This window comes from Bos grunniens, chromosome 11 (assembly GCF_055505025.1).
Source record: "Bos grunniens cultivar Pamir isolate PY7600 chromosome 11, Bosgru_T2T1.0, whole genome shotgun sequence".
NCBI lineage: Eukaryota > Metazoa > Chordata > Mammalia > Artiodactyla > Bovidae > Bos > Bos grunniens.
Window position 1 is genome coordinate 77,044,675 of NC_141175.1, and position 15,786 is coordinate 77,060,460.

General features: G+C 35.5%; 1 protein-coding gene across 6 annotated transcripts in view; it reads right to left on the reverse strand.

The window, feature by feature from the left end:
• Window positions 1-5,126: 5,126 nt before the first annotated feature.
• FOXN2 (forkhead box N2) overlaps window positions 5,127-15,786 on the reverse strand; it is a 61,025-nt gene continuing 50,365 nt past the window's right edge. For all 6 annotated transcript variants that reach the window (XM_086327072.1, XM_086327070.1, XM_086327071.1 and 3 more), the window contains 2 exons: window positions 11,169-11,237; window positions 5,127-9,727 (listed from right to left, as the gene is read on the reverse strand). In XM_086327072.1, the coding sequence (XP_086183198.1) occupies window positions 9,204-9,727; window positions 11,169-11,237 (593 nt within the window). In that variant the 3' untranslated portion in view covers window positions 5,127-9,203. The remainder of the gene's footprint in view (window positions 9,728-11,168; window positions 11,238-15,786) is intronic.

Here is a 15,786-nt window from a genome sequence, read left to right on the forward strand (position 1 = left end):
TCCCTGGGATTCTCCACTGGAGTGGGGCGCCATTTCCTTCTCCAGTTCATGAAAGTGAAAAGTGAAAGTGAAGTCGCTCAGTCATGTCCAACTCTTTGAGACCCCATGGGCTGTAGCCCACCAGGCTCCTTGTCTTCCCAGGTGGCTCTGTTGTAAAGAATCTGCCTGCCAATGCAGAAGATACAGGAAATACAGGTTCGATCCCTAAGTCGGGAAGATCCCCTGGAGGAGGAAATGGAAACCCACTCCAGTATTCTTGCCTGGAGAATCACACTGGACAGAGCCTGGCGGGCTACAGTTCATGGGGTCACAGAAGAGTTGGATGCAACTTAGCGACTGAACACAGCAACAACAACATTAATCTCATGATGTGATGTAAGAATTAAATGAAATAAGCTATCTAAATGTTTGATTTAGTACTTGCCAAGTCTGTCAAGCAGAAAATAGTAAGTAGTTGTAACATTTCAGGTAATACCCTTCATAGATTACTAAATCAGATTCAGGTAGCTCTTAAAAAAAATTAAAAAGCCATTGAACTCCCAGCAAGTGATTTTCCATACCCACCCAACCCTCCCCAGAGAATATCTTTCTCTCCAATCTATCTCATATTCTGTAGGGGACCCACCTGTCTGATTTGAAGGGTTTTTATTCAACTCTCAGCTCTGAAGCTGTTGAATTTAACTTCTCATTTGCTCCTTACTAACAAATTTTTATTAGCTCCCTTACTCTGCAGTTCAAATAGGACAACTTATTTTTGGTTTGCAAAAAAGAAATTAGAATGTCAAGGAGCTTTTCTCTTGAAACTGTATGTTTCTTAGCTCTCACTCCACCCACCCTGCCTGCCTGCCAGTCGGAGGTATATGGATCTACTTTCTGTCACTATAGATTCCATTGCTATTGTTCAGTCTTTAAGTCGTGTCTGACTCTTTGGCACTCCATGGACTGTAGCCCACCAGGCTTCTCTGTCCGTGGAGTTCTGCAGGAAAGAACACTGGAATGGGTTGCATTTCTTTCTCCAGGGGGTCTTCCTGGACCAGAGACTGAAGTCACATCTCCTGTGTTGGCAGGTGGATTCTTTACCACTGAGCCACCAAGGAAGCCAATTACTTTTTTCTAAAGTTCCATGTAAATGGAATCACATAGTGTGTATTCTTTTGAGACTATTTTCATCTACACTGTTACTAGTATCAGCAGTTTGTTTCTTTTTATTTCTGGGTAGTGCTCTATTGCAGGAACTCATACTATATAAATATTTACCTATTGATGGACATTTGCATTGTTTCCCATTTTTGGAGCTTTTTTGAATATGACTGCTATGCAAGCTTACTGCCATGAATATTTAGGAAAAAATCTTTTATTTCTCTTGGGGGTAACACCTAAGAACAAAATTTCTGAGTGTTACAGGCTAAACTGGGCCCCCCTCCCAAATTCTTATCTTGAAGCACTAACCCCTAGTACCTCAGAATGACTGTATTTGGACATAGGGTCTTTACAAAGGGAATTAACCTAAAACGAGACCATTGGAGATGGGTCCTAACCCAATCTGACTGGTGTCCTTGTGAGATGAAATTTGGACAAAAAGGGAGAGCCAGGGATTCAAGTGCAAGGAGGAAAGGCCACGTGGGGTACAGTGAGAAGGCAGCATCTGCAGGCCAAGGAGAGGGGCCTCAAAAGGAACCACACCTTGCTCTTGGACTTCCTGCCCACACCTTGATCTTGGACTTCCTGCCTCCAGAATTGTAAGAAAATAAAATTTTGTTTCTAAGCCATCCAGTCAGTGGCATTGTATTGTAGCAAACAGCCCTAGCCGACTAGTACATTGGGCTATATAAGTGTATATTGAACTTTATGAGAAACTGCCAAACTGTTTTTCAAAGTGTTGGTGCCATTTTATACTCCTGCCAGCAACTACGAAGTTTATACTGGTTTTGTATTTTTAAATACACTTGGTGTTGTCCATCCTTCTAATTTTAGACCTTCTATTGGATGTGTAGCAGTATCTCATTGGGGTTTTAGTATGCATTTCTCTTATAGCTAATGATGTTGAGCATGTTTCCATGGTCTTATTGGCTGTTCATATGTATCTTTGGTTAACAGTGTGTTCAAATCTTTACCCATTCTTTACTCTATGTCTATTTTTTTTCTTCTTCTTTTTTTTCCTCTATGTCTCTTTAATATTAGGTTGTAGGAACTTCTTATATATCCTGAATACAATCCTTTGTCAGATATGCTTGTCGTATCTTCTCCCAGTGTGTTGTTTGCCGTTCCATTTCCTTAATGGTGTCTTTTGGAGAGCAAGTTTTCAATTTTGATGATCAGCCGACTTAGCAGAGCAGAGCAGCAGAGTTTATAAACCTTTCGTCCTCTTGTGGTTTGTATGTTCTAAATCTTTGCTTGTTCTGAGAGGTCAAAAAAGTTTTCTGTTTTAAAAAAAAAACGCTTCTAAATTTTACACTGTTAGCTTTAACATTTAGGTCAGTAATACTGATTTTAATAGATTTTCATGTATGGTGAGAGATGAGTTGAGATTCACCATTTTCTACGTGTATATCCAACTGTCCAGCACGATTTGTTAAAAAACAATTATCCTTAGTCCTTTCAGCACCTTTGTCAAAAATCAACTGCCCCCTGGATGGGAAGGGAGTCTGGGGGAGAATGGATACGTGTGTAAGTACAGCTGAGTCCCTCCACCGTTGACGTGAAACTATCACAGCATTGTTAATCGGCTTTCCTTGTTTCGCTCAGTTGTGTCTGACTCTCTGTGACCCCATGGACTGTAGCCCGCCATGCCCCCGTCCATGGGATTCTCCGGACAAGAATACTGGAATGGGTATACCCCAATACAAAATAAAATGTTTTTATAAAAAAACCAACTGCCTCTATATATGTGGATTTTGTTTCTGGACTATCCTGTTTCACTGAAATATATTAAAGCATACTCTTTATTATCATACCTTTAAAATCAGGTAGTATAAGCCATTCAACTTTTTAAAATGCATTTGGCTATTCTAAGTTATTTACATTTCCATATATTTTTATAATCAGCTTTCCATTTGCCTCAAAAAAGCCTACTAGATTTTGACTGGTATTGAATTGAATGTATATTGAATGTATAGGTGAATTTGGAGAGAACTGACATCGTAACAATATTTAAGTCTTTGGATCCATAAACACAGTGTATCTATCCACTTATTTAGATGTCCTTAGCTCTCTCAACTTGGCTTTATAGTTTTTATTGCACAGGTCTTGCACATTTCATTACATTTGCTCCTTCATTTCTTGCATACTAATGTAAATAGTATTTTTAAAAACTTCATTTTCCAAAATTTTGTTGCTACTATATTGAAATACAATTGATTTTTATCAATCACTGGACCTAGTATCCTGAGAGCTTGCTCAATTATTAGTTCTAGTAGCCTTTTGCAGATTCTTTAGGAATTTTTACATCTACAATCATGTTGTCTGTACAAAGCTGGCTTCATTTCTTCCTTTCCAAACACTATGCCCTTTATCCCACCTTCTTCTTCCTCCCCCTTATTTTCTCACCTTACCAAATTGGCAAAGAGGTCCAGTAAAACATAGTAGTATGAGAGGGGACACGCTTGGCTTATGCATAATTAGAGGGGACATGGTTAGCCTCTCACCGTTCAATATGATGTTTGCGGTAAATTTTTCACAGATGCCTTTTATCAGACCCAAGAATGTCAAGAACTGTTAAGGATGGGACTTTCATGGTGATCCAGGGGTCGAGTCCACCTGCCAATGCAGGGGACATGGGTTCCATCCCTGGTCCAGGAAGATTCCAAATACTGCAGGGCAACTAAGCTCGTGTGCCACAGCTAGCGAGTCCGCGAGCTGCGACTACTGAACCTGCGGGACCTGTAGCCCGTGCTTCCAGAGAAGCCCATGCGCTGCAACTAGAGTAGACCCCACTCGTTGCAACTAGCCCACGCACAGCAATCAAGACCTAGCACAACCAAAAATAAATAAATGGAAAAAAAAAGAATGGATTATTAAAAAAAAAAAAACACAACTGTGAAGGATGTGAGCTTTTACAGTACTTTCATGCCAACAAGCTTGTTTGCTACAGTTTCATGGAAGCTTGCAGAAAACATGACTCCTGGGTTAGAGACAAAGGAATTTATTACTCACAGCAAGCAACATGAGCTTCACACTCAGGGTTTGGGTCTGTTTTCCCATGGGGATGTGCAGAGCAGCCCAGTTGAATGCTGCTTAGGAAACCCTAATATTTTATAAAGGCTGCAAGCAAATGTGTCTGACTTTGCCCCAGAGGGAGCCATTATCTTTATTATACTGGACTGCAAACAAACCTGTCCTCCATTCTGAAGAAAGACACTTTATTTTCCACAGTTATTTACCATACATATATTCTTGAAAATAAAGTCTACAAGAAAATACTGCAATGCCTCTGCTTGCAAGACATGCAAAAGTGTGACACACCCTACTTCACCCCCATTAGGATGATTTAGGATGACTATTATAAAGGGAGAGAGGGAGAAAGGAAGAAAAGAACAAGTGCTGGAAAGGATATGGAGAAATTGGAACATTTGTACATTGCTGTGGCAATGTGCAGCTGCTTTAGAAAACTTTATTGTGGTTCCACAAACACACAAAAAAAACCCAAAACTGAACACAGAATTATCGTTATCATCTGGTAATTTTACTTCTAGGTGTCTACCCAAAAGAACTGAAAGTAGGGATTTAAACAGATACTTGTACACCAATGTTCACAGCCCCGTTATGTACAAGACCCAAAGGACAGAAACAACTGAAATGTTTATCAATAGATGAATAGGTAAGCAAAAGAAAAAAAGAAGAACAAACAAAACCCAAAGTCAGTAGAAAAAAAGAAATAAAGATCATAGCACAAATAAATGAAACAGAGACTAAAAAACAATAGAAAAGATCTAAAACTAAGATCTGGTTCTTTGGAAAACAATACTTTCAAAAAATAGCCTTTAAAAACATTCTGAAATTAAAACTTTTATCCTTCATCGGTATGATTCCAGCTTTGTAACACTGGAGGGGAAAGTGTATGTGTGTAGGAGTATGAAACCACCTACATCTGTATTACCAACCCCCAAAAGACAGAGAAAGCACAAAAATGTTATAAAACAACATTTATTCTGTAATACTTTATCAGAGTGAATTGCATCTCTTTGGTAAAAATAAACTTTATAAACAATTTAATAATCAGAGATTAGATACAAAAACTAAACGTTTGTTAAGTTGTTTTTAATATGAGCAAAGACTGGCAACTAAGAAGTGGTTCACTTGGACTTGTCATCTACTTACTGGCAGTTATAACTCAAACTCAGGGGGATTTTTATGCTACATTAGAAAAAAGGATAAGGACACAATTTAATAACTCAAATTTCTTAAATCAGAAACCTTCTTACACTTTCACTTAAAAATAAATAATAGTTACAATGAATTGGCAATTACACATTTTTATACACTATTTAATGGCAACATAATACTTTAAAATTAAGCACTTAATAAGAAATGTACAACAATTTTGACATTGGCACTGGCAGTCAGAAGCAAAAAAAATTGTGTGATTTAAGAAAAAATGGCAGGTATAACATCAAAATACTTTGTTTTTCAGAAAATAAATATTCTGACATCATTAACATATTGAAGCAAACTGTTTAAATCAAAGGTATATAACATTTCAAACCAAAAAAAAAACTATAATATATATATATGTAAACCAGAAAGCCTTAAAGTTTCTTAATTAAATGCTATGGTCTTCACAAAAGGTTGTTAAGCTACTGTAGTATTTAAGACAATAGTCTTTACAGCTTTGTGAAGTATTCACAACCATTGCTTAAATTGCTGAGAAAGGCCTCCTGGTCTACCAAGACACACACACACACACACACACACACACACACACACACACTCTCACACTCCCCCCTTAACACTTTTCTCTAGCTTTGAATTTGTGCTAACATATATTTAACTGACCACCTAGTATGATCCTTTACACAATGCCTCAGAGAATAGGAAAAGAAAGAAACATGTATATTCTAAACTTTACTATATACAAAGAAATCAAAGTTAAGAAACGCCATGTTGGTTATAAGGAGGATAGGAAAGGCTCAAGGGTGGAAAAAAGGAGGTGATCCATCAATTCATTTTCCATGTAATATTTTCTTTCTCTGAATTTGAAAAGTAAAATAAAACATGAACTAATTGAGTTATATATTGCACAAATAAATTTCAAAAATATATATTCATGAAACACTGATTCTATTTGGGATGGGAAAGATGAAGATAAATTGTTAAAACTTCTACTAGGGATCTGTCATAAACTGAGAGTGGCTGTTAACAATTTATATTGATGCAAGGCAAATTATACGTTAGCTTAAGTCACAATTTTAAAAGACAGAACCTTTCCAGGATTTCCAAGTTGTTTTTTATTACAGTAAAATTTGCTAGTAATATATTCTTAGAAATACAATTTCCAGTCCATAGGACTAGAAATGACTTCCCTTAATTGGGTGGTTATTAGCCATGTTTTTATCTCAATACACCTGAGGAATAGGATTATGTCTATGGAAGTAATTAAGGGGGATGGTAATTAAAAAGGTTCCTCCCCTTAAAAATAACTGCCTGGGTAAGTCAGCACACGGAAAGTGATACAGTGAATTCTATATAAGAATTCAATAAAGCATCCTGTAACTTATTCCTGTTAGCATTTAGTGTGAAAGTTCATTGACTTTGCTAGTGATGAATATAACTTTTAAATTTGTGGTAAGAGTACATGAAGAGGGAAAGAAAATCAAGTTTAAAAGTTATTGCTATTTATATTGACAAAAATAACTTTAAAGATCTTTATTTGAACTGAGAATGACTTTCTCCCTTCCTTATATCTTAGATCATTTTCCTTTACTTACAAAGACTAATGATCTAATGGACAAGAACCAGAGAGAACATTTGTAGTTCAGAATTTCAGTTAACAAAATAAATTGGAACCAGATCATTAAAACACTGTTAATAAGGTCTATCCAGAGGACCACAGTAAACAGCTTAAAAATATTTTGTTATTAAATGATTTTTATAATCTGTGTACTATTTGTGTGTATGTGCATGTGTCTGTGTGCTAGTCTCTCAGTTGTATTTGACTCTGCAACCCCATAGGCTGTAGCCCACCGGGCTCTTCTGTCCATAGAATTACCCAGGCAAAAATAATGGAGTGGGTAGTCACTCCCTTCTCCAAAGGATTTTCCCAACCCAGGGAGTGAAGCTGGGCCTCCTGCATAGAAGGCAGATTCTTTACCACTGAGCCACCAGGGAAGCCCCGTGTACTATTTATACTGTGATAAAACAATTTAACAATTTTTGGTGTTATATTCACTGTGTATAATAAAAGATGTTAACTTAGGTTAGCAATTTTATGCAGCAGATGTGATACATATGAAGAACAAAAAATTTAATACCTCATCCTGCATACATATTATCAACAAATTGGAAGATTATTATTTTCAACAGCAGCAATTCTATCATTGTGGCTATCCAGGTTCAACTACAGTTAACATGGAAACAGGACAGATAAAGTTGTTATCCCTGGCTTAATGTCTTGACAACTGAAAAAGACATTTTCATTAGGCTTCTCATTTGACAGTTTTGCTCAAATAAACTCTACAAGTTAAAAGAAAATTGTCTTTTTTTTTTAAATGCTTTATCATCATAGAAACAGCTGAAAGTAACAAACCAAAATCATAAGCTTATGTGTATATGTATATATGAAATCATCAGAAAATAAAAACAAGGTCATTGTCTATGAAACAAGATGCAGCATGAGCTAAGACTGAACTTTTAGAAAGCTGCTTTTGCCATTGTAAAAAATACATTATGAATAAGTTTAACTTTATTAGTATCCTTTGTCCTTTTTGAATGATATAGTCAAGCTATACAAATGATATGAAAAAATGTGTATCATATAAGCAGATTTGTTCAAATACTGAAAAAGGCCTTGGGCAATACACATTTGGAAGAGTAACAAAATCTTTTAGGATGGATTTAATGGCACGTAATTACACTGCCTCCTTAAAAGGATTTATAAAATTTTATACAAATTTTAAAATTCATGAAGGCATTTTGTCTCTATAATTTTGTTAAATCCTTTAACTTAACTGGGTGCACATACAATTTAATTCATACAAAGCTTGAATAGAAGTTTTTTCCTAAATGATCTACCTTTATTTATGATGACATAAATAACACATATTCAAATGTTTATATTAGATTACACTCCATTCATGTAATTTTCAGAATGCAGTACATTTAACAAGCCAATGAAAGATCCTCTTATTGCAAAAGTGTGCCTAAATGAGACTCCATGGCTATATCCTTTCATTGGATACTTTCTCCTCAGCAAAGACAGCTAGTGGCTAAAATCAAAATAATGGTTGCAAAGCACTTTGGCTGCAATAAATGGCTCCAATAAACACTATGGAATATCTCGGAAGTTAAAAAATTTGAAAAAAATAATATTGTAACAGAAACTGAAGTTCTTAGAATAAATTACATCACAAAATTGCCTTTTCTAAATCTTAGAACTTTTTGCTATCTCTTTGCCGATTATGCAAAAGGAACTTTCTGGACATTTAGGATCTTTTCCAACTTACATTCAACTTTGTTCATGTGTCAACAAAAAATAATTAAAAACAAAAATTAAGACAAAATAAAATATTCAAATCTCATCCTACTGGATTACACGTGTCAAGAGAGGAGTATGGGAGAAAGAAAGCAGCAAAATTTCTAGCTGGATTGGCAACTATAGTTAATTACAGATAGGAAAAGAAAATGAAAAAAAAAGTTAGAGTTGCCAGTTCTTACACTTGGACATATTAACAGAACAAAAGACTTCCCTACAAGTTTAAGACAGAGGCTTGGGACCTTTTTTTTTTTTTAACATAAAATTTCCAATCTTGAAGACACTTATCACAAAAATTATGCATTTAGGATTTCACATCATATTGATGATTGGGCATGATCCTAACAGCAACTATTTAATAAAAATTCAAAAAACAAAAATATTTTGAAATAAACAATTAGCACCCCTCCCCCACCCTAAACCAAAAGAAGTCCATTATGGCTTTGATATCCCTTGTAAAGAATTAAGTAGAAGAGTATTGCCACATTTAAAAATAATTTCACACTAGTAAGTATTTCTATTTTTTCCGCTGCTTTTGATTCTGTGTCTTTGCAGTACTTATTAGAGAACCTAGACATGTACGAATACCAGCAAGGTGAAGCAGAGATCCAGCTGCCTCTTTGAGCTCCTCATCAATTTCTTGACATGCTTGTTTTCGCATCTTTTTGTCTGGCTGCCCCTTTTCAGTGGTATCTGCACAAGCCTGCGATGCATAGCCACTGTCTCCAAGTGGATCATCTTCATAATCAACGTCTGTGTCTTCTTCACTGCGAAATCCTTCACTGCCATCACTTCCTACATGGCTACTCTTTGGGATAAATTCATACACCTCATCCACAGAAGACAGAGAAGACACACTAGACCTGGACGCACAACGCTGTGCTGCCATGCTACTTGCACTGTAATTGTGGTCTTCTTTTGGGTCAATGCTGGTGGCTAAAGAATCACTCTCATGTAATCGCATAGCACTGGAATGATTGAATGCATTGCTATAACTCCTCTTTTTTTGCATTGCTGTTTTAAGAGGCAGAGGCTTCTCACCTGTGGAAAATAAAGCTTCCATCAGTAAATCAAATGCATCTGACTGCAGAAACAGGCCATTTAAAACTATTATATCACTCCTGAATAAGTGCTTTAGACTGGTGATGTTTCGTGGGTCTTTAAATTTTATGCAGACCATCATCCTGTAGGAATCAATCTAAAATATTTTTAAACCATTTAATGGTATGTCTTGACCTTCCCATGGAAAATACAATTATTTCAAGCTGCTTGTAGAAAATGCCTCAATATTAATGTGTCACTGGTTAGCTAACAATTTACTTGTTGATATTTAGGTTGTTGCCAGTTTTTAACTATTACAAGTAATACTGCAATGAAAATCCTCTACATGCTTTTTCTTACACATATGGAATTTTTCTAGGAGAGATAAAAAGAAACAGAATTACTAAGTAAAAAATACATACATTTTAAATTTTAGTTGGTGTTTCCAAATTACCTTCCAAAATAGTTGTATTAATTTATATCCTTTGTGTGACAACACCCAGTTCCTATACTTAACCTCTAATATTATCAATCGTTTTAATTTTTCATAATCTTATGACAAAAAGATATTATCTCAATATTGTTTCATTTTGCATCTCCTTGATTTCTAGAGAAGCTGTATCTTTTCAAATGTGTGCTATCCATCTGTATATTTCCTCCTCTGAGGCCTAGCTATTCATATATTTTATTGAACCGTTTCCTTATTTCTTACCTACAGAATCTTTTTATGTTGTGCACATATGTATACTCAACATTATTCCTTTGTCTGCTATATACAGTGAAGAAATATGTCATCCCAGTACTATGCTTGTGTTACTTTTCTTACAGGTATCTGCTGTCGTCAGAACTCTAAATAAGAGTTTGATGTCTAATTAAATTTACACAAGCTTTTATGGATTTTGCACTTTGTATGTCAAAGATAGCTTTTCTCATTTCAAGGTTATAAGCATACTATGTTTTCTTATTCATAGCTTCATTTTTACTTTTATTCATTTCTTAAAAATATTTATTTTTATGTATTTATTTGGCTGCACCAGGTCTTAGCTGCAGAATGTGGGATCTTCAGCCTTTCGTTGCGGCATGTGAGATCTTTTGTTGCAGCATATGGGATCTAGTTCCCTAACCAGGGATTGAACCTGGGTCCCCTGCACTGGGAGCAGAGTCTTGTCCACTGGACCACCAGGGACATCTCCATCTTCACTTTTAAATCTTTAAGCTTAATTTCTAAACATGATATTTATTTCTTCATTTCTTGGTCAATGTAACAAGAAGTATCATAGCATTAACCTCAATTTCACAACTCCTCACATAAATTAAAAGAAAATAAAACAGAAACTAAGTTATTCAGATGAAAATACGACCTAGTTAGAAAGAAGTAATTTTGCCTGTCCTAAATGACATGTGAAAGGTGCTCACAAAAAAGAAAAGCATGATTTCTTACATTCCAAAATTCCTTGTTCTATAGAAGTGTTTAAAAGCATCATTGCAGTGGCAGCATCAATATCAGATTCTAAAAAAGGAAAAGAGTGATAATATTAATGTTCTTTATAAAAAAGAGGCTATTATAGTATATGCATGTACCCAAAGGTAACCAACATTAAGGTTTTGGTGTATTTTCTACTTACAAAAAAATGCATAATGTATATAACATATGTAAATTATACACACACATATATATAGATATCATATATATACAAAGACACAAACACATACAAATAAATGTACAAAACAAGACTTATTATTTTGTTATCTACTTTTGTTCATTTAAAATTATGAACAATATTTTATAAAGGAGAATTGAGAGGCACTAGAGATAATGAGAAGGCGATGGCACCCCACTCCAGTACTCTTTCCTGGAAAATCCCATGGACGGAGGAGCCTGGTAGGCTGCAGTCCATGGGGTCGCTAAGAGTTGGACACGACTGAGCGACTTCACTTTCACTTTTCACTTTCCTGTACTGGAGAAGGAAATGGCAACCCACTCCAGTGTTCTTGCCTGGAGAATCCCAGGGACAGAGGAGCCTGGTAGGCTGCCATCTCTGGGGTCGCACAGAGTCAGACACGACTGAAGCGACTTAGCAGCAGCAGCAGCAGCAGCAGCAGAGATAATGAAAGTTTTCCTCTTTAATTATTCACAATGAAAATAAGAACCCGACCTGCATTTCAATAAGGACTGCCCTTAAACAGATTAAATTAGCTAAGAACACACATAAATATTAGCACTGTCTTTAGTCATAATCACATGCAAGCCTATAAGTACTACAATTATGGATATTCCATTAGAAAAATGGATTTTAATAGGCTGGTAAAACCAGCAGGTTCTATTCCAGAGGTCATTACGCTCTCATATCTACTTTTGCACTAGCAGTTCCTCTACATCCTGGCAATCTGTTAGCCTTTATAACCGTAATCGAATAAAAGTAAAATGGTACAATCTAAAATGTGAAGGAAAAGTTAGAAAATGTTTACAAATTTTAAAAGATAGGTTATAAAGGATAATTTATATAATTTATATATCCTTTAATTATAAAGGATAGGTTTAAAACAAGACTCAAAAACATTCCATTTCTGCCTCAAAGTTGGAAAATTTTTATTATCCCCAAATCTTATTTTATTTATAATATCTAATTATAAAATTGTCTTAGATAATAAAGCCATATGGATAGTGACTTGTTTCCTCCTCATCTTGACCACAAACTCTGTAAAGGCAGGAAATGTTATGACCTTAAAAAATAGGTTTAAGTAAATCAGAAGATTGTTGCTATGAGAAAGCACATATTCTTCTCCCTTGAATAAAGTGCAATCTCATTAATCAGAGTTTCTATATGAATTATTTCCAATTAGACTGTCAGCTCCCTTAAGGTAAGAATCATGTCTTATTCTCTATATTCCATAATACCTGGAACAAACAGTAGTTCCCTGATAAATGAGTGAAGAATATATTGTATCTCTGCCAAATCTCCTTTCTTTAGATTAAGCTGATTATCACCAAATTACTAAACCCTTGACATGTTCTAAGTATTATTAACTCATCTCACTCTCATAAGTTTATGATGTGGTACTATTAGTATTTCCATCTTAAAGATGAGAAAATGGACAAAGAGGGATCTCTAGGAACGATAGAGATGGGATTTAAACCTGTGCAGTCTACCTCCAGAATCTAGGCCTTCGATTTGTAATCTCATCATCCCTCAAAATTTACCAAGTATCTATAATTAGAGTAGGAAATTTTGCAGGAAATTATTGAGTATAACGGAAATTCTCTATTTTGTTACTCATTCAATAAATTGAGTGTCCTATCTCACACTCCAGGCTGAAAACAAAACAGGAAAATCCCTGACTCTCAGAACACAAAGAAATACAACTTCTGAGAGATAAACACTAGGGAGAAGAAAATTGGAGGGAAGGAAGACAGAGAATGTGGGGAAAGGTAGTTGCAACTTTAAATACAGAGGTTAGGGAAGGCCTCAAGGAAAGGTAATAGTTGAGCAAAAACCTCAGGAAGGTGAAAGAAAGGAAACCATGAAGATATTCAAAGATAAAGCATTTCAGGCAGAAAAAAAAAAAAAAAAAGAAATCAAGTTAAGAAGAACTTGAATCAATGATTCCCACATGCCACAGCCATAGACGCTAATAAAACAAAGACCTCTCCAATTCCCATCTTTTAGAATGAGACTTGATTATGATAGAGTTCAGTATTCTAACATGTCTTTAAAGAAAAAAAGCTAGTAGAGCTCTAGCCCATATTGTATCTCTGTGTGAACTGGAAAAAAAGCAACTGGCCTGCAGGTGAATGCTTCGTAAACCAGGGCACACAGCTTGAGGACTGGGTGTGGTCCAGTCCTTCCGAAATCAGCCCATCACTGTCTCAGCCGGGTGTCCAGTGTGCAGGGCGCAACCTGCCTGGCATGATACTAACAGAGAGACTTCTGCTCCATGGAATGATTTTGTTTTCTTTCAATAAAAAACAAAAAACCTTTTTTTTTTTTTTTTAAAAGGGGGAATGGTGGTGAGGGAAAGAATCTAATACTGAAATGCATTATAACAAGTAAACAATTTCAGGAAATTTATTAATCTTGTAAATGAAGCACCTATAAAAGATTTTTAACTTTAAAAATTAGTATATCTTTATAGTGTGTATAGGGGCTTCTCTGGTGGCTCAGAAGGTTAAGAATCTTGCCCACAATGCAGGAGATTGGGTTTCGATCCCTGGGTTGGAAAGATCCCTTGGAGAAGGGAAAGGTAACCCACTCCATATTCTTGCCTGGAGAATTCCATGGACAGAGGAGCCTGGAGGGCGATAGTCCATGGGGTCTCAAAGAGTCAGATACAATTGAGCAACTAATACTTTCACTTTCTGTAACAGTAGAAATGACAGGAAAATTGTTCTTTGAATACAAATTCTTATAGGAATTTGTTAAGCCAAATTAGTTTGAATAGTCCAACATGAAATTACTTCTTTGCGAAAGGATTTTATCTACATCTGACTTTGTTTGATTTAGAACATTCGCTAAATATGCTTCCCACAACATCTTCTCAATTACCTCAAAAAAAGTTTAACTTCAATGTTAAAATAAGCACTAGAGAAATGATTCCATCTGGTAATCAAAAACACCTGATTATCCAACATGGTATTGGAAGTGTGAACCACTTCCAATACCATGAACCACCAGGGAAGTCTCCTATCCAACACTGTAAATCAACTATACTTCAATAAACACCACTACCACCTAATTATCAATGATTTGTCCAAAGTACATTCTTGAACTTCCTGGAACAAAAGCAACAAAACTGTGTAGATTTTACAATTCTTATTTATAGTACCAAATCAGTTTTGGTATTACAATTAAACTTAAGACTTACTTATTGTCACAGCTGAAAACACTTTATAATGTTTTTCTTATATTGTTTATAATGTTTATGTTTATAATTTTTTTTCATTAATAAGTATAGGGTTGGTTTGTTCAGGTTTTTCCATAACATCTTACTGAAAAATCCAAAAAAACTTTTTGGTCAACTCAATACCTTTTGCGATTTTAAAGATGGCTCTGTGTTCTCAATAAACATATTATTAGCTGTATTATCTAACATATTCAGAATGAAAATTTCATTTTTTTATAAAGTCTTTTGTATATATTTTCTCTGACACTATTTAATCCAATAATTCACTTCCAGCTTAAAGTCATTTGTCATTAGAGCCATGAGAGCCATCCAAACAGTAAGTTAAATAATAACAAAAATAACCTGTTATAAGTCATATTAAACAGCATTAAATAGTTCCCTTTTTATCCTTCATAGTTCTGACTGCTGCTGCTGCTGCTGCTGCTAAGTCACTTCAGTCATGTCCGATTCTGTGCGACCCCAGAGGCGGCAACCCACCAGGCTCCCCCATCCCTGGGATTCTCCAGGCAAGAACACTGGAGTGGGATGCCATTTCCTTCTCCAATGCATGAAAGTGAAAAGTGAAAGTGAAGTTGCTCAGTCATGTCTGACTCTCAGAGACCCCATGGACTGTAGCCCACCAGGCTCCTCCATCCATGGGATTTTCCAGGCAAGAGTACTGGAGTGGGGTGCCATTGCCTTCTCCAATAGTTCTGACTAGAGTTCAAAATATGCTACTGATTTAATAACTGGTTCAAATAAATCTCTGTCAAAACTGTTAACTTGTTCTTCCTAGTTTATATTTTCTTAGCCTTGATGCTAAGAAATTATTAACAATAATTGAGAGAAAATTAAAAAGACATCAGTTTTAACTATGTGAAAGTAAGAGTTATAATAAGACAAGTTTCTATTACCTGATTCTCAGTCCATTTGCTTAAGGAACGATATAAGAACCACAGTGGCAGAATTTAAATGATTATAAGCCAAGTATCAACTACAGCAGGATTTACTGCCTTTATCAAAACCAGTATACACAATTACAGAGCATCCAAACAAGGAAGCTGTTTCTCATGATTCTTAAAAGTAGGAGAGTGATTTCAATAAATTACTAGTACCTGAAGCTGTCTGAAGTACCAGTTTACTTTCACTTTAATTAAGATACAAATTGTGCAAATTTG